Raw genomic sequence first — 21,765 nt, forward strand, 5'->3', positions numbered from 1 at the left:
TTTGTTTTTTCCTCGGTCTGAAAAGTAATAAATAGTAAATTATATAAAAATATCACATTTATTTAGTATCGATATTGACATCGAACAAAGTCTTAAGTATCGCTACGATATTTTGGCCAACCCTAAGATAAAAACCCTGTACTGTAGTTCAATTTTATGTGCATACTAATGATTCATTTTTTCTCTACCACCCTTTCTGGCACCGTTTAAAACAGGTCCCAAGCCCGGACCCCCCAGAAATGTGTCCGTGACAGAGGTGTCCAATGGATTCCTCATCACGTGGCAATCGCCGCTGGAGCGGGCGCACATCGTCAAGTTCTACACCATCAAGTACCGGACAGATGCGCAGTGGAAGACCCTCAACCGGGGACAAATCCGGCCGGAGGAGACGCAATATCTGGTGAAGAACCTGGTGGGCGGAAGGACCTACTACTTCCGGGTGCTGGCCAATTCGGAGAAGTCGTACGAGTCCAGCGACGAGGTGAAATTCCCGGTGCCGGCGCGTGTCAAGCACAAGGCGATTACCGCCGGCGTCGTTGGGGGCATCCTGTTTTTTATTGTTGCGATCATTTTATCGGTTTGTGCCGTAAAAATTTGCAATAAACGTAAACGACGAAAACAGGAAAAAGGTAACACTGAGGCAAAAGCTAACACACACACTTGAAATGGTTTTTGATGACAAAATCACAACAATTGATAACGCCACAAAATGCTAATGACAATGCTAACGATATAGATGTATCGATGATCCGTGCAATACTAATATCAAAATAACTCGTAACAGTAATAATCGATGACGATGTTCTTGTTGTTGGCGAACCCCAAAACCATTAACCCCTTTTTTAAAGACGCAAAACTAACTAACTACTCAAGCAGCCACTAATTTATTATAACATTTCGATATATTGACCTTCGGACGGCACAGGCCACCCAATTATCGATAACTTTTAACTGATTACCGATTACCATTACTTGCCGTGCTATTTATGAGTTTTGCTTGGGCCTTGCAAGCCTTTTCAGTTCTAGTTTTCCTCTTTTCCTGCCACTGGCAATGAAAATCTTCTTCCGTTTGCCATTCAGTTTCGATACATTGGTTTGTTCGACAACAACAGCACATTGAAATTTGCATTTGAAACCGTTTGCTTGCCCAAAGTAAAATATTTGACAAAATTTCTAAGCCGTCGAGGCGTTTGATATGAAATCCTCCATAAATTATGCCTGTCTGAGAGTATGATTTGTACGTTTTTGTTGTAGTTGTGCAAGTAAAATTGAGTTACAATTTGGCAAAAGTTGCTGCAAAATCTCTGTATATAAATATATTTACATACTAATTGGATTTCGGTTTGCTTTTATTTGGTTATCCTTCCTTTCGGTTTATGATTTCATTAGTTCTGAGTTCTTATTTTGAGAGTTTGTCCCTCCAGCTCGACCCCCAACCCCCCTGGTCCCACAATCCACATTTCCGTAGACAAAAAAAAAAGTGACTCCTCAAGATCTTAGTTAAAAATCGGCCAAATAAGACCTTATCAAATTTGTGTTTTGCATTCCATTAATTAAACTTCTGTTCGTATAATTGGGCGATTTTTTTTTTCAATCAACCTGGCTTGATAGCGCTTTGCAGCCTGTTTGTTTTTTTTTTTTGGAATTCAACGCATGAACATATTAATAGTTGTTGCCACTTTAGTTAAGCATTAAGCGAAGATGGAAAAAAGCAATTGATTAAGCTCTAATTACGCCTGTCCCCATCTCCCGGGGAAACTCCTTTCGAAAGCAGTATACAATAAAATACCCGGCTGAGGTTGAGCGGAAATTGAAAATGCCAGGGCCAGAGGACCATTATTCGATGCCTGCTGGCTTTAATGCAATCGAATCAAACCCGGACCGAACCCAGACCGAACAAAACCGACCTGAACCGTGTGCATATGGAACCTCTCCGTCTCTCTGCCTTTTGTTATGGTTTTTGCTTTAAACTGTATTTTAAGTGGATTAATTAATGTTGCGTTGTTTAAATCAATTATTTATGTTTTCTTTCCAAGACCCCCTACCCCCACACACTTACACAACACAGAAAAAAGAAAAAAAACAATGGAACAGGGTAATTGCGAATTTTAAAATCAATGCAGCCCATTAACTATGAAATACGCATATTCTATACAGAACACATTGTTCTATACATTTTCCTCAACAAGTCTTTTTTTGTTTTTTTTTTTTCATTGCTGTGGTTAGCACATTACGATAAATTAACGTAAAAAACCAGTAATGATATGAATGTGACAAGCTGATAGCGCTGATGATAAAAAATACCTTTATCTTCGAACCATTGACAAGCATGTTCTTGGCCAAATCGTCGTTGTTTCTGCCCAGGGCTGAGTTCATGACAGATAAAGGTATTTGCACCGCAGAGGATAAAGAACAGTAGATACGATAATCTATATACATGGCGAGTAATGACCATTTATATAGCACAATACTGGGCAGACGTTTTTTGTAAACAATTCACGCACAAAGATGGTAAAATAAGGCCCACAAACAATGTCGATAGAGCAGAAAACCAAAACCGAATCCGAAGTATAAAATGATCGCGTCGTACATTGATCGGTAATATCCAGTGCATCAAGCTGTCCATCGCCCTTGTCCGCCCAACTTCTGGGACTCCAAAGTGGTAGAATTTCTATCATATTTTGTGTCTCTATTGAAGTCCGAGTTGGGCAGTCAAAAGGTGAAGCGACCGAGCACGCAAGTAAAGCATATAGTAAGACCCCACTAATTAACTAAACAAAAACCCCAACATCGATGCAAGCAAGGGTAAGTTTTTGCAATCATTTTAAGTCGATGTCGTGTGCCACAGATCCTGAGTACTGACAACAAACTAAAGGTTATTTTCAGACGAGTTCCTACCACCACCCCAACAACCAACCAACCAACAAACCAACCAACCAAAAAACCAACCAACTAAACTACTAACCAACACTGACATCACCACAACCAACCACTCGTCTGTGTTTCATCGATTAAGCATCCGCATTCCACTAACAATCCGCAATCCGTCGGTTATAAGTTGTCAGATCGATCAGATTCTGCCCGCCGCAGCCGCACTTTCTCGAGTATCTCAAGAGCACCCCACACTTCACACACTTCACAGATTCCATAATTACCCAAAAAACATGAGCACATATCAAGGCGAAACAAAAAACCAAATACTTCTCAACACTTTTCGTTTTTGTTTCGTGAGAATCACTTGTTCTTCTGCCGGCAAAAGTTTTGTCGCACTATCTTTGGTTTTTCCGCTTTCCACCTCTCAGTTTTGCTTTTTGCATCCTCCACCCATAATACCCATATAATCAACAATATTTGGTTTTCGATTTGCATTAAACTTGAGTTCCATTCGTTCGCTCTCTTTTCCGTTGGCACAATTCGTATTCGTAACTTGACCATTCAAAAGCCATTTCACGTGTCATTGTTTTTTTCCAACCATTCGAAGCCAGATCCTAAATAAAATACTGCGAAGAGCACACGGCTGTGTATATATGCACCTCGGAGCGTTTGTGTATGTTGTATATATATCATACACACACCAAGTTTTCGCATATAGCCGTATATATGTGGGATTTGCAGTCGGTGAATTAGTTTGTCATCCGACAACGCATTAACCGTCAATCGCAGAGCTGGCCGGAGGGAGCATTAAGTTTCGATTTAGTTGGCATTGTTTAACTCCACGTTTCCCGTAGCCATCCGCCGTTCAATTATCCAAACTCTCGGCGAAATTAGCCTCCTGGCTTACTAATTGGCGACTCCCATCTTGCTCCACATGTAATTGCAACCCCAATCAACTGAAACTAACTAACAACATAGTTTAGTCGTAGTCAACTAACTGCTAACTGGTAAATGGCAACTGTTATCTGTTATCTGCTAACTGGCGACTGTTTAATGCTAACTGTCCTTTAGTAATAGCCTAGTTACAGCTAAAATTTAAACAATCTAAGCTTATTAGCGACAACAAAAGTGCGTAATCTGACGTTACTGGCATGCAAATTGGCATAGTCAACGTGTGTCCGGTTGCACAGCGAGAAAGTGTCCACAACTAAACTAGTTTTCAAAGCAATTACAAATTTAATGAAGTAAACACCTTTCTCACTGTGCTTGGGACCTCTGTTTTGCCACGCCCTAAAAAAAAAAAAAAACATCAACAAAGATCAAACTGCCGTATAATGCCAGTTTTTGTCCTTAATCTAAGCAGAATTTCGAAAGAGAGTAATCGCATTTATATACGTCTATATGTAGAGAGCACCGTAGTAGATATGCCATATATGCATATGCATAAACATATATCCGTGAACGTGTGTGTATATATAGAGTGTGTGTGCTTGGTAGCTATACGTACGGTGTACGGGTATTTTATTTACCGGATAGGACGGCTCACGCTGCACGCCAAATTAATTTTAGAAATTATACGTTTGCAGAGTTCAACATGGTAGCTTGCAGGATAACGGACGCTCGTAACATTGCCGCCAATAATCATCATTTGCACAATCGCAGTACGGGCTCAATTTCCTCTGGTCAAGTGCCTTTAAAAAAGTAAGTACGCTTTCTATAGGTTACTTGCTCTCTCCATCTAATCTGATACGAAATTCTAACCGCCAAACTGCAAAAAAACCTTGTAAATGTATTTATATCTGTAACGTTGTCATCTATCTGTCTACCCATTTCACTCTGATTGGCATCCGCCATATGCACGTTCCACACCGATCTACTATCGCTTCATAGCAATACTGAACATTACCGTGATTATGAAAGCGTTTTTATAGTTCCAGGTCCATCCTGTCATAATCAAAATCGTAAGCAAACTTTTCTCAAACTTTAACAAAAAGTTTTCTTTAGTTTGTTTGGCTTCAGTTAAGTGATTTTCTTAGTTTTGCTCCCCTTTTTCGTTTAGTTTTGTGTCCCTTTTGTATTTAAGGGATTTACTTAATTCTCTAAAACAATTGTTTGAGTTTTAAGTAAGAAAGTATTTTTTGTTTTAATTTATTTTCTAGTTGTGAACTAGGATTTACTTTGTTAGTTGCATATTCTAATTACTGACTACTTTGCTTTTATATGAACAGATTAGTTAAGTAGCTTTTAGTTAAGTGAATATCTTAACTACTCCTGTTTCTTTTGTTTGGCATTCCTTCTTTTGGTTTTTTAACAAATAAAGTAAGAACGTTTTTCTTTTTAAATTTGTTTCCTTTAAATTCCCAGTTCTGTATGATGTTTTCGTAGCTGCATATACTTAACTCAGCCTCGTTTCTTTCCACATTTAGGTACAAACAAACCCGAATATCAAGTCTAACAGCCATTCTCATTGCCATACTCCACTGGATCTGGCCGCCTGATCGCTGCACCAACTGCCACTCCATTTATAGTTCACCGAATCTCGAGGATGGCGATGAGGACGGCGCCGGACGAAGGCGTTCCGTAAGTCGCATTCAACGAAGTCTCGATGGGCGATTCGTATTGGATGTGGAGGGGGGAGTCTCGAAACTGGGTTACTCGCAGCAAACCATGGACTCGGCGGCCAATGTGGTGGACGTGGTGGATGGTGGTCTCTTCGAGCGTAGAAACAGCAATGTTTCCCAGAAATCCTCCAGCGATGATGGTGGATTCCTGTCGCGTCGTAACTTTATCACGGCTCGTGCTTCATGGCGTCGTCCCTTGGTGGCCTCCTCCAGTCAATTGAGTCTTCAGTCAGCGGCAGATTCGGCCAGGGGTTTTCTACAGGGTCTGCTAAAGATCGGAGGAAAGCAGCAGCAGCAGCAGCAGCAGATCCCACTCAATCAACAATCGTATTTCGATGAAGCTGTGAGTGGAGCCCGCTATCAGAATGTTTTGCGACCTTACACCAGCCAAAGCAGCAGTAATTTGTATGGCCATGCGGACCGGAGTAGACCGCTGCATATAAACACCATCAGTGGAAGTCTCAGTCAGCAGCAGCAGCAGCAGCTTTACACACCTTCGAGAATCTCCAGGATATTCTCCAGTTCACCGCAGCAATTGCATCCACATCATCAGCAACTCTTGCTCACCAGTGGCTCCTATCCCACACATTTCAGCGATCTGAGCACTGTGTATCCTCCAAATTCCGCTGAACGTTCGTCGTACAACCTGAGCAGTAGATATAGATACTACTCACAGGAGCTGCCTTCCCTGCGAACCATTCAAGAGGAAACTCGCCGACAGCAGCAGCAGCAACAGCAAAAGCCACACCCTCTGGAAGATCACTTTGTGCCACTCCAGCTGCCATCGCCTCCTTCTTGGCGGAGTTACTACCAATCGCAGGCCAGCTATCGGCCCAGAACTCGCTGGTATCCTCGTCATCATTCGCGTCTATTCAGCAATCGGCAGCAGCAGCATGAGATGCTTTCACCTTTGCCACAGCTGAATCTCAACTTGCGCAACTCCATGAATCCTGGAGGCTTAGAGGCCTCACCCGAATCGCGCTCCAGTTCGAGTGGTTTTGGTTCAAAGAATACCTCCAATCATCCGGGAAGTACCAGTGAATGGAGATTATTGCCGCCTTATAGAGCGCCACCATCGCCGCCCAAACATTCGGGTTATTTTGGTGGACAACAGGCGCAGGGACAAACGCCACATGGTTCGTATTCGTATAACAGGGCCACAACACCGCCTTATACGATGGCCCATTGGCTGGAGATGATCTCAAGACTGAATGCGGCCACGGATAGTAATTTGCCCAAATCCTCGTGTCCCGTGGATGTGGGCAGTGTGGATGGACACTATGAATTCGATCCGGCCACGCCCACTCCCAGTGCATCCAGCATGCTGCGCGAAGATCTCAATTTGCATATAGATACGCATCATCATCATCCTTTTCATCATCATACGCTGGGTCCTTTAAGTGGCAGTCTGCTGCACAGCCACGCCCCTTACGGAGGCGGAGGAGGAGGCGGGAGTAGAAAGCCAAGATCTCTACCAATTCACCTGCCTCGTTACGATAATGTTGAGGTTAGACTTCAAGCCATGAAAGAGGAATTCTATGCCTACCGTAAACGACAAGCAATGCATCAAATGGAGAGCGTTTGCTGAGCCAATGAAGCATTTAATTGAGCCACAGCCGCACCTACGCCCACGACCACGCCGAAAAATAGGCCCGATTTTAGAGATACCCCGAACAAAGTTGGACAGCAGCGAATTTCGAGGCAATCAGACGCTATGACGATATGATATTGGATCAGGCCCCCACAATTCAGAGATGAACTTTAAAAGTTTGGCCCCCTGCAAACTCACAAACTCAAAAACAAACAAAAAAAAAAACAAAAAATTATAAGAAAAACACTAAGAAGCCAGAAACAATTAGTAGGTTTAATCGAGAAGAAAGCTGTGTAAATATATATGGGGATCCCCCAGAAGTTTAAGTATAATATTTAACAACTATAGCAATTATAGCAACATATTATTACAAAAATCGATAAACGTAAAATTGACATTTAAAAGCAAGAGAGTAAATGAAGCAAACATTGTTTGATGACATATGCAAAGAACAAATTACAATTACAATTAACTATTATTTACGAGTATATTAGATATTACTACTTAACGTAACACACAGATCGAGATATGTTAAACATTGAGCATTAAACATTAATTAACAATCCACAAGCGTAAGCCTAAATTATGTTACATTACAACTAAACTAAATTAATACGGAATATACTAGCTTTTAAGCATTTAGTTGTTAACAACTAGAGCAGAGATGATGAACGATGAACGATGACGTGAAATAAAAGCGCTAAAAACGTAATTAAATCGACATATAGAGAAATTGTTTCATAATTAAATTATTTAACGACAAAAAACCTACAAAGCAAAAATAAAAGCGAAATGTAAAACAAAACCAGTTTAACGAAAATTAAATGAAATATAACTGCTGCATATATGTTTACTGTTGACCTACACACGATAATTAACTCGAACAAATATTTATTAACCCCAAAAGTAAGAAACAAACACACACAAAAAATAAACAAATTAAATGAAAACAAAAGGAAAAGGAAAACGAGAAAAACGATGCTAATGGGAAACTATTCTTCCTGGTTTGACTCACACAGCCCTAGACTACGTTGATGCAACTAAAAGCTAGGAATGTAGGGCAGAAAATGGGTCCTTATATCCAATCCGAGATCCCAAAAGTTTTCTAGATTCCACAGAGAGCGATCGATGGATGATTTGGTCTTAGGTTATAGGTCAGTTGTGTAAAGGACAGCTCCCCGGATGATGCTGCTTAGTTGAAGTTGAGACGAGGCGTTTCTGTTTCTTAAGTAATTGTTAACGATAAACGATAATTGATTAACGATAATCATGTCTAAAGATCAAATTGTACGGAATGATAGTTTGACACAACTTGACGCCAAAACACTGCCAGAGCGAGAGATGCGAAAAGACCGCGAGTGTGTGTATAACGTATGTAAATTACAGAGCATATAAAAAAATATAATACTTTTACGATTAACGATAACGATAATAACGATTAACGATAACACTATTCAGGGGACGGTTGGAGCGCGAAACAAATCAAGAAATCAACTACGAATCAACCGACTAATATGATCTCAAGCATTTCTTTTTGCCTTTGACTGCAATCAAACTGCAGTTTAGCGAACCGATTTCCCTGGTTTCTCTATTTTCCACCCTAAATATGAGCCCACTGTCTGTCTGTCCGTCTGTCACTTCTTCTAACAAGCGCTGCCTTCAAGTCTTACCCAAAATCAGATAGGTTTATCACAATTTAGTAAGACTTACAGCTATGCGCTTGTTACATTCTTAAGCCACAGAGAATATTGTATTTAAATTGAATAACTAGGATAAAAGTTCAGAGAAGGGAGGAGGGAAACTCGAGTTGTGTTGCATGTATTTTGTAAATGTTGAGGGTATTCAAGTGAATAAGTTGATTTTTGTATTGCATAGGACACCCACACTCTGACACACACACACACACACACATTAAACGTTTAACTAGAATGAAATAAATTAATTAATTAACTGAGCATTAACGGAAAGCGAACGACGTGAGAAAAGCGCAAGCGAATAATTGCGAAATGACAGCATAAATTGAATTTTAATTGAGCGATGGAGCTAAGAGAGATGTTAGGCGCAGGACTTTAAGGCAAATAGATACAAATATGATTATTTATACGAGAACATGTATATGCGGTACGTATATATGCATATAGATACTGGATTACATGGCATGTACATTAAGTAAGACGAATACATTAAAAACTAAGTTAAGTAAATCTAACGCTTTAGTCTGCCACTTTGATTTTTGGACAAGGTGCGCCAGTTAACTTTTCGACTCGACTCGACTCAAATGAAATGAAATGAAATGAACAAACAAATAGGAACTATCAAAGGAAAACAAAATAAGAAATATAAGAAAAGGAAATCTATATTCTTTTGCACCTCCTATCACTTCCTTTACCATTTCGAAGACATTTCCCCGCTCCATACACCACCTTACCGACTTTCGCCACAATTTTCCCTGCCATTTTCCACCTTTTCACACCTTTTCCCCACTGCAATTCCAATTCAGCATATATAAATCGTACAAGGATAAATCAGTTTAGAACGAAATATATTGTAATTAATACAGACACACAATTATAAAGAGAAATTAGCAAAATGAACAAAATTTTTAAACAAATAAAACTTACAAAACAAAGCAAAAAAAAAAAAAAAAACAAACAAACAAACAAAAAAAAACCAAACAAAAAACGAATAAAAATACAAAACTTGAAATTGATCAAATAAAACCATAAACCTGTGTTTTCGTTTTCCCGGAAGCTTGGCTTAATTGGATGCCCCTTTGCTTCCGCAAAAATATCACTCATGCGCCAGCGTGGACAACCTGGAGATGACGCTCTGACATTGGGGCAATTAAAGTAATGAAATTCACATATTCTTCTCTATGAATAACTTACGAATGTGCAGTGTATATGGAGAACTTAAAGGAACAGTGTTTTCCAATGAATGAACTTTAATGGGAATCTATTGCGAAAATTGCTTAATCTTGTGCTGGGATAGTTCAAACTTAAGGCCAAATGCTTTTTGCAACACTTTGGCGATCGCCTAATTATTTAAGTGGATAATCGTCTGCGAAAGCGAATTGTGGGGGAGACGTCGACGTTGGCCAGACAAAGGAGACCTCATCAAAGCAGATGGCGTGGGCGTGTGTCAAATGTCAAATGCAGTCAAACGATTGACAGACGAGAGAAATGAGTAGATCTTTTTGCTCAGCAGCATAGGAAAAGTGATCAACTGGGATCGGGGTTGGTCGGCTTTACAGTGAACTACACAGTAAATAAATTATTATTATTTTGTAAAAAACTCCCCTAAATCAAAAAAAAATTAGTTCAAGAATTATTATCATTATTTGTTGATTTAAGATGTTTTGACAAATTTTGTATACAATGTAGCATGGTTAATACAAATGTATATATTTATTGTTTGATAGTAAAACAGTTGATCAAGTATTATTATGACCCATGATCTAATTATTTTGATAACATAATATAGAACTTATATTTTTGAAAATATATATATATATAGATGTTTCGACAAGCATTTACCATGTTGATATTGTTTTGATGGCAAAACATGTGCTCTGGTATTATTTTCCTCTAATCTTTTAATTTATGTTCTCAAACATAAAGTAAGCTTTATCATCCTATTCAGTAAATATTCACCATATTCTTTCTGTGTAACATTCATCGCCACAAAAGCTCGGCCTCATCTGTCACTCGTTCTGCAGTCTGATCGCGATTCGGTCTCGGTTTTCAGTAGCGCTTCTCCAGCCGCTCTGTTCAGTTCGCGACCCTCGAAAGAGCGCCACAAACATAATATACCCGTCATATACTTAGTACAATATATACCTGAACGGAACTGCGCACAAAGATATACTAGTAGTACCCAACGGATCGGGTTTCGTGCGCCTTAGAAAATCCGAATTCCGCAAGAGAGCTACGCCGCTTCGTTTGGGTCCAATTGACCTGATTTCAGGTTGGGGGTTTTAATTTGATTTTGCGCATTCTGGGCAACGCGGAAACATTATGCAAGAACACCGCGCGTGAGTGACCGAGTGCACAACAAGTGCAGCAGATTTATAATCGTAAGAGTATATATATATCTATTAAAATGCCAACGAAACGCAGCAGAACATTCAGGCAATGCCGATCAACGCTGCTGCAGTTGGCTCTTTTGCTGGCGACTTTCTTAATGAGTATATCCTGTACGAGCGGTGCCCGCGATCACCGAAGGCAGACCAACTTGGAGGCCAAAGTTGGCTCCCACGTGGTCTTCAACTGCTACATCGACTTCCCTTTCGATGCCCCCATACCGTACTTGGTGCACTGGAGCAAGGATGTAAGTCGCAGTTTAATCAGAAAGAAAATAAATATAATATGGTAGTCTTTTTGATTGTTAAATAATCATTTTGGAAAAGAAATCAGTTAAATCCTTGTGTTAAAACTATTTCTTTAAACAATATCAACGAAAAGTCATAAGATTAAAAATTAATTAGAAAAATTTAAATAGCAAACAGTTTTTTGTTGTTTTACATATAATTCCGGAACAGAAAATATTTTTATCCGAAAGCTTTAGAACTATTTCTTCAAAAAAAGAAGTCATTAGATTAAAAATTAAATGATTTGTAACTTTGTTATTTGAGGATTTCACATATAACAAAAATAGATTTTTATTGAAAATGTTGAATGTCAAAGAATATATTTATCCAGAATATTGAGCAATGATTTGAGACATGTAAACAGCAAGCTGATTTTCTTTATCTGTGCAGGCACACTCACTTATTTATGGCTCACGCCGACGCGCACGCAGTTCTTAAATGAAATTGTCGAAATTATTAATTTATCAGACACGTAGGTGGCCTGGACTTCGACTGACTGCCTGACTGACTGCCTGACTGACTGACTGACTGGCCGACGGACTGTGGGAGGCCAGTTACAGGTCCAGTCCGGAATGCTTGGTTAGCCTTAATTGCGTCTGCTGGCCGTTGAGTCTGCTGGTGCAGCGCAGCATGGAACGCGGCTCTCACATTCATTAAAAGGGTCGGATTTTACGACCGCACTGGGAAAATAGCGGTGATCAAAACATATTTTGCAAATCAATAAAGGATATTATAAACCAATCTGTTTAGTGATCAGATCAAAAGTGATTAAAATAAGATAAGACAATATAATCTTGGGTTTTAATTGTTGTAATACGAAATTGAGATGAGTAAATTTCTTTATTAAAACGGATAATCAGAGGTAATGCAAACTCATAAAATTAAATAAATTCCAATGAAATCCTTTTTAAGTCTTTTAAATTGTTACCATCCATTTGTTGAAACAGAAAATATTAATGGCTTAAAAATAAAACACTTAAATCTATTCTGCAATAATTTAAACTGCCAAACCAAGCATCCTTTCAATTATACTGATTAACTATAAATTATTTTTATTTCTATGAAATTGAAAGTTTCTCTGTGTTTTAATTACTCGCTTTCTAAAAATAACAATGCTAAACCAGAATAAAATAAAAAAGGACTTTTTAAAAATATACAGTTTCTTTAATTTATTTCAATAAATAAAGCACCTATTTGCTTTTTAAAATCCGGTCCATTTGACTTTTTTATTCATTATTTTAATTATTAATTTTTTAAGTTAGCAACTCTAAACCATAGTAAAAATTTAAAGATTTTTGAATATCCAATGTTACGGTTTAAGTTGTCATCAATCATGTGTGGCTTAATTTAATCTATTAAAAAGTCCCTTTTTATAATTTGTTATATATAGTGCCAATTTTTTATTTGAGCTTAGTACATTTTTTGACAAGTGCAGTCCGCCATTGCATCGCAGTAAATGCAATCGTCGTGCCAGTGGGGGTGGCTCCCCATGCGGCGAAGGGTGGTCGAGGTGGTGTTGGTTGTGTGTTGTTGGTTGGTGGGTCCCCGCCCTTGGCTACTAATTAAAGCGCAACCACATGCAGTCGATGCAGTCGGGGGGCATCGCATCCTGGCTGCCTCTGCCTGCATTCCAGCCATCCTTCTGCTTCTGCTTTCGCTTCCGCTATGGCATTTAAATTTAATTTGACGCGACGCGACGAGAACTGAACTGAACTGATTTCAGTATCACAAACACTTCAAATTACCAACACATTGCGCGGCGGCAAAAACAAAACGCAAAAAAAAAAAAAAAAATAAAACGCAAACGCCGAAGAGTGTCAGTGTGAAGTGTGACATCAAAGACAGCGGGGTAAGTGAACCAGTTGAAATCAATTTGAATTGGATTCAATCGAATTGAATGGCTGGCATTTTGTTGACAACTGTGAGTAATGCAATTTAATTCAATTGCAAATTCATTGCAATCCTCGCAGCAGACAATCAGAATCAGCATCAGAATCAGCACCAATATCAGAATCAGAATCGACGGACAGCAAATATGCGCGCGTTTGTATTTAAATCAAGTGAATTACTATTCATCGCACATGCTCGTCATCAGTCATCAGTGGATCCCCTTAACCCTTGCTTCCATTCACATTTTCACATCGGTAATTTATGTTTTTTAACTATTTAGATGCTTGCCTAATTTACTTGTGCCACTCTGCTCTTGTTCTGATTTTGTTCCGCTTTTTCTCGGTGGTCACTCCCTTTTTCTAATTGTGTTTTCATGCTTTTTGTCCACTCGGTCAGCGGGTCATGATGTCATTTTGATGGATACACTTTAATTGCGCTTGAAATCGGTTTAGTTTTTCTCTCCGCTATGGAATGGCGGATAATTAAACAAATTCGTAGTCTGCATAATCTGCCTGATTTATGGCATTTCAGTTCATTTTCCATATATATATATACACATACATTTTTTAATGTCTGTCTGCAAGCGAATTCTATATTGTAGAGCAGCGACTGACTTTCACGGCCATTTCGAGGCTGGGTTGCAAATTTTCGCGCCGCAACGACGGCAAAATTACCGGATAAATCAAGTTACGTTTGTAATTTGTTAGATAATGCTGATAAATGTGTGTGCGGCGGCAGACGACACTTGACACACAGTTGGGTGTAGTGTACGTGTACGTGAACGTGAACGTGTACGTGTGCACATAATCATAGTGTTATGGGTTCTCGGATAGGCGGATCTTGAGTGCATCATAATCTACTCAAGGCGGTTGGTTTTGCTTTTCTGCCCTGCCATGCCATAAAACGGCAATGCGATGTGCGATATGCGATGTGGGTGACATTGATGCCAGACGGTGCATCTTGATGACTGTTTCCCGATCTCAATTAAAACACAAACCTAATGTCAATAGATCAACTGACACCCACACTGCATCCGATGCAGAAAACAGCACACAATTAAACGTATCCCATGGCACACAGCTGCTTTTGCGGTCAGAGGCTATCAATAACCGGGAAAACTGAATCCCTAGCATGCGGTTTATGGGGTGTGACAGTCCTAGCCCAGCCAATAGGCAAATAAAATAACATCAGTGTAGTGTGTATAGTGTATAGTTAGACGAAAGTCAAGTGCGCAAACAAAGCGAGCATAAAAATGTGTGTGCCAAAGCAATTAGAGCAACGGCCACCGACCGCAGCCGATTCGATTGCATTTAAATAATTTAAACCTAACGCAGTTTTTTGCGCCTTTTTCGCCATATGTGATGCAGCGCAAACACATTCTGTTTACTCGCATTTCATTATTATTATTATTGCAATTTTTTACGCTCCCTGCATAGATGTATAATTGCCAGGCCATACATTAAACAAATATTGACAAATATATTCACTATTAATTAAAACAAAAATAATTTAATATGCCAGCAGGCAAAAAACCACAAAAAAAAACAGCAAAGAAGGCTAAAAAAAAAGACAACGAATTGAATTATTATCCACCTATAAACAGATAATAAATTGCCCAGGTTCCAAACTTTCTATGCAAAATGAAAAATGTATTTTTTTAGAAAGCTTATGTCTGAAAGCCACAAGCAATGGGTATTTTTAAATAACATAATTTGGATATTGATATAAAAAGAAATTGATTTATTTTTCATATTAACAAAATGTTAATTTGATTATTTGATTAGAACCTCTTGATGATCTAAAACAAAAAAATGTTCAGAGTACCGAATAAACTGATTGCCCACAATCATTGCAATAAGATAACTTGGTCACTTATCAAAATAGACAGTTTAATGCATTTTAAAGCCGTCACATTGACATACAAATCCAAAATCATGGAGTGTCAAAATAATAAATTGAGTCATTATGGCGCTATCAACCTAATTATTTAAGTCACCTTTCAAAATAGACAGTGGAATACGTTCTATTATGACATTTTAAGTTCAGTTTATGAATTGATAATATATTTTTGTTTTATATTGATGTTTATATATTGAATGTACGTCACTGCCTTCTAAAATTTAACTTTAAATATTTAAATTATTTCAGTGAAGTAGGGTCTTTTAAGGCTGAAAGTGTGACATGCAAATCTAAAATCCCTGCATTGTCATTCTAATTATTAAAGTCACCTATCAAACTTGACAATGTAATCAATCTTACAACGACATTTAAAGTTCAGTTTCTGAAATGATTTACTATTTCATTCCATTAAAAAAAGGTCTTACTTAAGTCATTTTTTGGTAAATCTTTGGTTTTTCCTAGTAAGGTGCTTTTGAATTATATTCAAATCATATTTCAGGGGCGAGCTAGCATTGAGCACTTCAAGTGCGCCGCGCCACGTGAGCCCATTTAAATTTGTCAACAAAGTAGCGGCGTGGGTCCCACACCGCCTCCCCCCCTTCCCATCACCCTGATTATTGTTATTCTTGTGGGGTTTTTGGGGGGCCTTTCAAAGCCGTTGGCCACCGCTGCGCCACGTCACAATCATGGTTTTTGGGAGGTAGGGGGGCCCAGAATTGGGGAGTGAGGGGGTTGAGTTGTACTACGGGCTCAGCGGGAGTTTGCGAAAATTATAATGGCGCATGGCGAGAAATGGGCTGAAATCGGGGGGCATAAACAATCGCACACACGTCTGACATTAACTGTTACAGAGTGTGTGTGTGGGCGTGTTCTATATAGATTCCGCATTGCTCGTGATTTACAACTGCAATTGCAGCCGAGATGGCGGAGCCAAAATCATAACCATGCATACAAAATTTGTATCTAGGTATTTCGTACTCAAGAGTTGCAATTCCCATTGTCATTTTATGGTTCAGCTGGCATTTACAACAAATACTCTTATAAATATATTCTTCCGATAAGAGAAATATGTTTCCTTAAGAAATGTTTGCTTAAAGTGTTTAAAATTAATACTATATATACTCTTCGCTTGAGAAAAAAAATATATATTTTTCTTCTTACAAATCAATTTTAATTGAAAAATTTGACTTAAGATATTTATTGAATTGATGACTAATACCGTAAGACACTTAAACTATAATATTCGTTTGGGACAAATTATTTTTCTTTTTAAAAATTCTTTTTTAAATCCACTTTTGTTTAAAAATTGTACATTTGTTGTTAAAATATTTTAAGATAAATATTAACTTAAGTATACATCTATACCGTAAAACTAACACTAAGGTTATATTTTTTTTGGGGCCAACAGAGCAAGAAAATCTTCACCTGGTACGAACAGGAGACCTCCACCAATGAGCTTTTTAATGGCCGACTGCATTTGGTGGAAAACCATCCGGAATTTGGAAGGGCCTCCGTCAATCTGACCGCCATCCGGGAATCGGACCAGGGCTGGTACCACTGCCAAGTTAGCTTCCCCAATCGCTCGCCCTCGGTCCGCAACAATGGAACGGCGTACCATTTGGCGGTCCAGGGTGGCTCCCTTATCCGCATCCCGCCCGTGAATCAGACCATCCAGGAGGGCCAGACCGCCTTCTTTCACTGCGTGATGAAGTATCCGGATAACTCGCTGGCCTCCTGGTACAAGGACGGAGTGCTGCTGCAGGAGGTACAGGATTTGGTCAGGAGATCCTACATGGGTCCCGATGGCAGCCTCAGCATCGATCCCACCATGATGAGCGATCTGGGCGAGTACGAGTGTAAGGTGCGCAACAGCGAGGGCGAACTGCAGACGGCCAAGGCCTTTCTCAACATACAATGTGAGTGGTTGCTGGCCTACTCGATAACTATGTAGCCTTTCGGTAAAGTAAATTGTATTTAAATAAAATTTAAACGAGAATAAACGCTAAGTGCCTTAAATTTTAGATATTAATTTCTAAACAATTATGCAATTACAAAGCAATCGTGCAGGGGGAACACTATTTCCGTTCTCTCAAATATCTGAACTCCATTTTTTCAAATATGACGTCATAATTGATACTTTCCCAATAACTTGTGAAATATTGGTTCGAGTTAAAAAAATGTTTGGTGTGTCTTTAGATATTCCATAACACGTGTTACATAAATATCAAGGAACACAATTTACCCTTTTTTACTTTAAATGCAATGGGTATAAAAATGTTACCAGATGCATTGGTTAATTAAATTGAACCTCAGAATGAAATTAATTATATATTATTTTCAGATAAGGCCAAGGTGATTTACGCCCCGCCGGAGGTTTACCTGCCGTACGGCCAGCCCGCCGTGCTCGACTGCCACTTCCGGGCCAATCCGCCGCTGAAGAATCTGCGCTGGGAGAAGGACGGCCTTCTCTTCGACTCGTACAACGTGCCCGGGGTGTTCTACAAGATGAACGGCAGTCTGTTCTTCGCCAAGGTGGACGAAAACCATGCCGGCAGCTATACGTGCACTCCCTACAACGACCTCGGCACGGACGGACCATCGCCGGTCATCAGCGTGATTGTGCTCCGTCCGCCCATCTTCAGCGTCACGCCCAAGGCCATCTACATCCAGAAGCTGGGCGAGGCGGCCGAGCTGCCCTGCGAAGCCATCGACCGGGACGGAAACAATCGGCCCTCCATTGTCTGGAGCAGGGTGAGTCCGCATTGTCATTTTGCACTCCCTAAAAATGGCCAAAAGGCCGAGGGAAAATGGTAATGGCAAACGGGGAGCGAGCGTGCAGTTTCACTTGATTGCATTTTTAATTATGCATACTCCCACTACTACCTGTCCATGCACAGAAAAGAAAACCAGCTCGATATTAAGTTGATACTTGGAAGTCCATTATTGACTTTAACTTTATATAGTTATTATTACTTTTAATTTTTTGTTATGCTTTTTATTGTAGTTTAATTCATTTTTTTTGTTTATTATAATATAATAAGAAATCAAGTATAATATTAGGTATAATATTAAATTTTTGTTATTAAAATTGTGGTTTCTGACATACCAGATACTATTGACCACAATGATAGGAACAAATGTATAATCATTTAAATTTTCTTTTCTGTGTGGCTGTGATTTTGGCCCCAGATATCTGACTCTCGTTCCGTATCCGACTAATTTGCAGAAAGACGGCCAGCCACTGCCGGCGGACAGGTTCAGTCTCAGCGGTGGCAACCTGACCATCACGGGTCTGGTGGAGGGGGACCGTGGAATGTACGAGTGCTCCGCCACCAATGAGGCGGCCACCATCACGGCAGAGGCCGAGCTCATGATTGAGAACATCGCACCGCGGGCTCCGTACAATCTCACGGCCAACAGCACGGAGACCTGCATCACCATACGCTGGCAGCCAGGTGAGAAAATGTGTGTAATTGGGCGGGGAAATAGGCAGAGGCCTTATGCCACCAGGTAAATTCGAAATTGAGTCGATGGGAATTTGGTTAAAGGGATCCGAGGTGCACGAAACAAAAGTTTAATGGAAAGGCCTATAGCAGGAAAAAGGTCCATATTTCATTTGGCAAACAGGGAAACAACATTCCCCTTAAAACATGAAGCTGTTATATTTAAAAACAACAGGGTTTTAGGTGGCGCCATCTGCCGAACTGCAGATTCAACACTACGAACGGAAGAACGAGCTATTTCAGATAGTGACATCATAATCAAAACTTTTTCAATAACTTCTAAAAGAATGGTTCGATTTTAAAAATTGTTTTTAAGAAATAATAATAAAAAAGAGTTTGACTAATTTCTCCATTATTGTAAGCTTCAGGTTATCTTCGCCCCAACCTAGAGTACACAGTGTGGTATCGACTCATGGAAGCTCCCGAGTGGCGCACACTCCGTGTAATGGATAAAAAAGTTATGGAGGCCACTGTGCAGCATCTGCAGCCGGGCAAGGAATACGAATTCATGGTGCTTAGCCAGGACAAACACGGCGATGGAATGTTTAGCAAACAGTTTCGCTTCCAAACGCAGCGTAAGATTTTTTTCTATCCTCCTTATTTGAATAAAAACTAAAAAGATGTATTCTTAAAGCCTCTCCAATAAGAGCTGAGGACTTCGATGCCCAGCAATTGCAACATGATCTGGGTCAAGTGACTGCACCTGCCGGGGGATTGGGAGCACCTTGGAACCTCACTGCCACAAGCAACCAGCAGGGCTGGCTACTTCATTGGGAACATCCCGTCCAGGGATTGGAAGGATTAAGGCTGTATGCCGTTCGCTGGTGGAAGGAGCCAGAGCACTTTCTAATTGGTCATGCGGAGACCTTTGATAACTTTTATCAATTGCGTCACCTCAAGGAGGATACTCTGTTTAAGGTGCAGGTCTTGGCCGTGGGAACCAACACCCAACTATCGGTGCCCAGCCATGAACTCTTAATAGATGTTCCTTCTCAAAGGAAAGTTCGAGCCTTAATTATCGGCAGTTCGGTGGGTGTGATCTTTCTGCTCTGCGCCCTGTGCGCTTTTTTATACGTGAAGCGGAGCTGCCTAAGGCATCTGTTCGCCAAGGATAGCTCCGCTGGCGAGGATGAGGACACCGCGGAGAGCGGTGATTGCGACAGCGACGAACAGGAGCGGGATCGGGACAGCATTAAGATACGCCAGTCCACCTGAGGATTGCTCCAGATCCGCTGGCAATTTGGCAGCGAACAGGTTGGCCAGTGAAAATTAGAGAGAAGGATGTTATTCATCGCACACCAGTCCGTGGGAATCTGACTTTTAATATACGTCTAGCTGCTATCTGTACCATAAACTCTTTTAATTAAAAAGTTAAACTAACCGAATTCGAGAACAAAATAAATAAACCAGAAACATAACGAATGTCAGTTTTGAAGAGGTTATATTTTGTTTGAGTTTAAATTGGCGATATTCTTACATTAAACACTTTGCAGAGGGGTGGTCTAAAACTGTACTTCTAAAGCTTCTATGTTTTCAAACTATGGGACTATATTTCAACCTAACAATTTTCAAAAAATTGATTCATAACTTTAGTTTTTAATGATATTTTGATAATATTTGATAAACTAAATTGCGATGGTAATTAAGTGCTTAATCTTTTCTTTAATGACCCTTATCTTTTATTATTAAGTTCCTATATTTTGAAAAAAAATTGTTTAAATTGCTTCAAATCAAATAACCCGCTTTATGGGCATCACTTTTCAAAATAAGCTTTTTCGCATTCATGAACTAGACATCTCTTTCTGCCAAGCTTCAAAGCTTACAGGCAATGCTTTTAAATAAGCTTTTTCCGTTGCGGCTGGCCGCATTTAAATATTAGTCACCAATTGGTTTCTGAAACTGAATTCTTAAGCAACCCCTGACCACTTTGTCTGGCGAGTATTCCACCCACTAACGTTGTTCCATTCGTTAAAAACCCATTAACAATTACGTACTTGGGGCAATCCGTTATGCACAATTGTTTTGGGAACTGATCAGGAACCAATGTTCATTGCTATTCCAAACTTTAATAGCTAACAACACCTGAAAGTACTTTGAATGCACTCAAAATGGCTTGATTGCCAAACGTACTTGGTAGGTTTCGCATTAAAGAAAAGTGCAGCTGCACCTGCACCTGAAGCGAAATGAAAAGCAATCCCGCGAACTGATAACACTCGATGACACTCCAGCCTAATAGGGCATTCCCATTGAAATCGAATTAAATTTCAAGTCTGGCTATCGTACAATGGCATTTCAATTTTCCAACTTGAGTTAAATTTGCCTTCCACAAATTAATATTACTTAGCTGTCGGTCAATGCTGGCACACAATTTAAATTGGTAGCTAAAAACAATCTGCGGCTGATATGAAAATAAACTATTATTAAGGTCGCTGCGATTAGACGTCTCCCCGACTGCGCATTTTCCCTGAGAATCACAAATGGAGATGGGGTTGGGGTGACGGAATCGAAGAGTAAAAGGCGGCAGCTCACGTTTTGGCTTTGTTTTCAGATAGGCAGTCAATAAGCGGACATGTGTGGACATTGAGGGGAGGATTACTCATGGCAATATCAGCTCCCCGGCTTCATTTATCCCCCCAACACAGTTCTTCGAAGAAATCGCAATTGTTTTTATTTGGTTTCAATGCTTTGTTCTGCGATCGTGCGGTTCAAAGTTCGCTATCATTCAGACTGCTAATACTGTAAGTGTAGTGGCACAAAACGCTGATTCTCTTCAGGGATATCCACTCATTACAGAGCGAGAAATGATGCCGATAAGAATATAAGGTAAATGGAACAACACATAAACATTCAATAAATCGTTTGTAATTTACTAAAACAATAATTTTTCTGCCGATCATTTTATTCTTTGTTAATAGCCATGAGTTGCAATACCTTAGCTAAATATAACCCGGGGAATCACTAAAATTTATCTTAAAATATTTTAGTCATGTAATTGTCTTATTCCATTTTACTCTAGAA

General features: G+C 39.7%; 2 protein-coding genes across 3 annotated transcripts in view; both read left to right on the forward strand.

Annotated features, from left to right (window-relative positions):
- LOC108149313 (protein turtle) overlaps nt 1–9,382 on the forward strand; it is a 43,856-nt gene extending 34,474 nt beyond the window's left edge. Inside the window, 6 exon segments of the mRNA XM_041710589.1 lie at nt 216–629; nt 4,461–4,575; nt 4,765–4,813; nt 4,815–4,835; nt 5,301–5,348; nt 5,350–9,382. Coding sequence (XP_041566523.1) covers nt 216–629; nt 4,461–4,575; nt 4,765–4,813; nt 4,815–4,835; nt 5,301–5,348; nt 5,350–7,083 — 2,381 coding nt within the window. The 3' untranslated portion in view covers nt 7,084–9,382.
- A 1,449-nt stretch (nt 9,383–10,831) lies between these two features.
- LOC108149488 (protein borderless) lies at nt 10,832–20,165 on the forward strand. 2 transcript variants are annotated; one of them, XM_017277111.2, is made up of 6 exons: nt 10,832–11,415; nt 16,653–17,160; nt 17,586–17,995; nt 18,471–18,699; nt 19,110–19,322; nt 19,382–20,165. In XM_017277111.2, the coding sequence occupies exons 1-6, from the start codon at nt 11,188–11,190 to the stop codon at nt 19,960–19,962; spliced, it is 2,169 nt and encodes a 722-aa protein (XP_017132600.1). In that variant the 5' UTR covers nt 10,832–11,187; the 3' UTR covers nt 19,963–20,165. The 2 variants fall into 2 exon arrangements, with proteins under 2 accessions (XP_017132600.1, XP_017132608.1); XM_017277119.2 differs by having other exon boundaries at nt 19,116–19,322.
- Nucleotides 20,166–21,765: the final 1,600 nt, after the last annotated feature.

Source organism: Drosophila elegans, unplaced genomic scaffold, assembly GCF_018152505.1.
Source record: "Drosophila elegans isolate 14027-0461.03 unplaced genomic scaffold, ASM1815250v1 contig_814, whole genome shotgun sequence".
Taxonomy (NCBI): Eukaryota; Metazoa; Arthropoda; class Insecta; order Diptera; family Drosophilidae; genus Drosophila; species Drosophila elegans.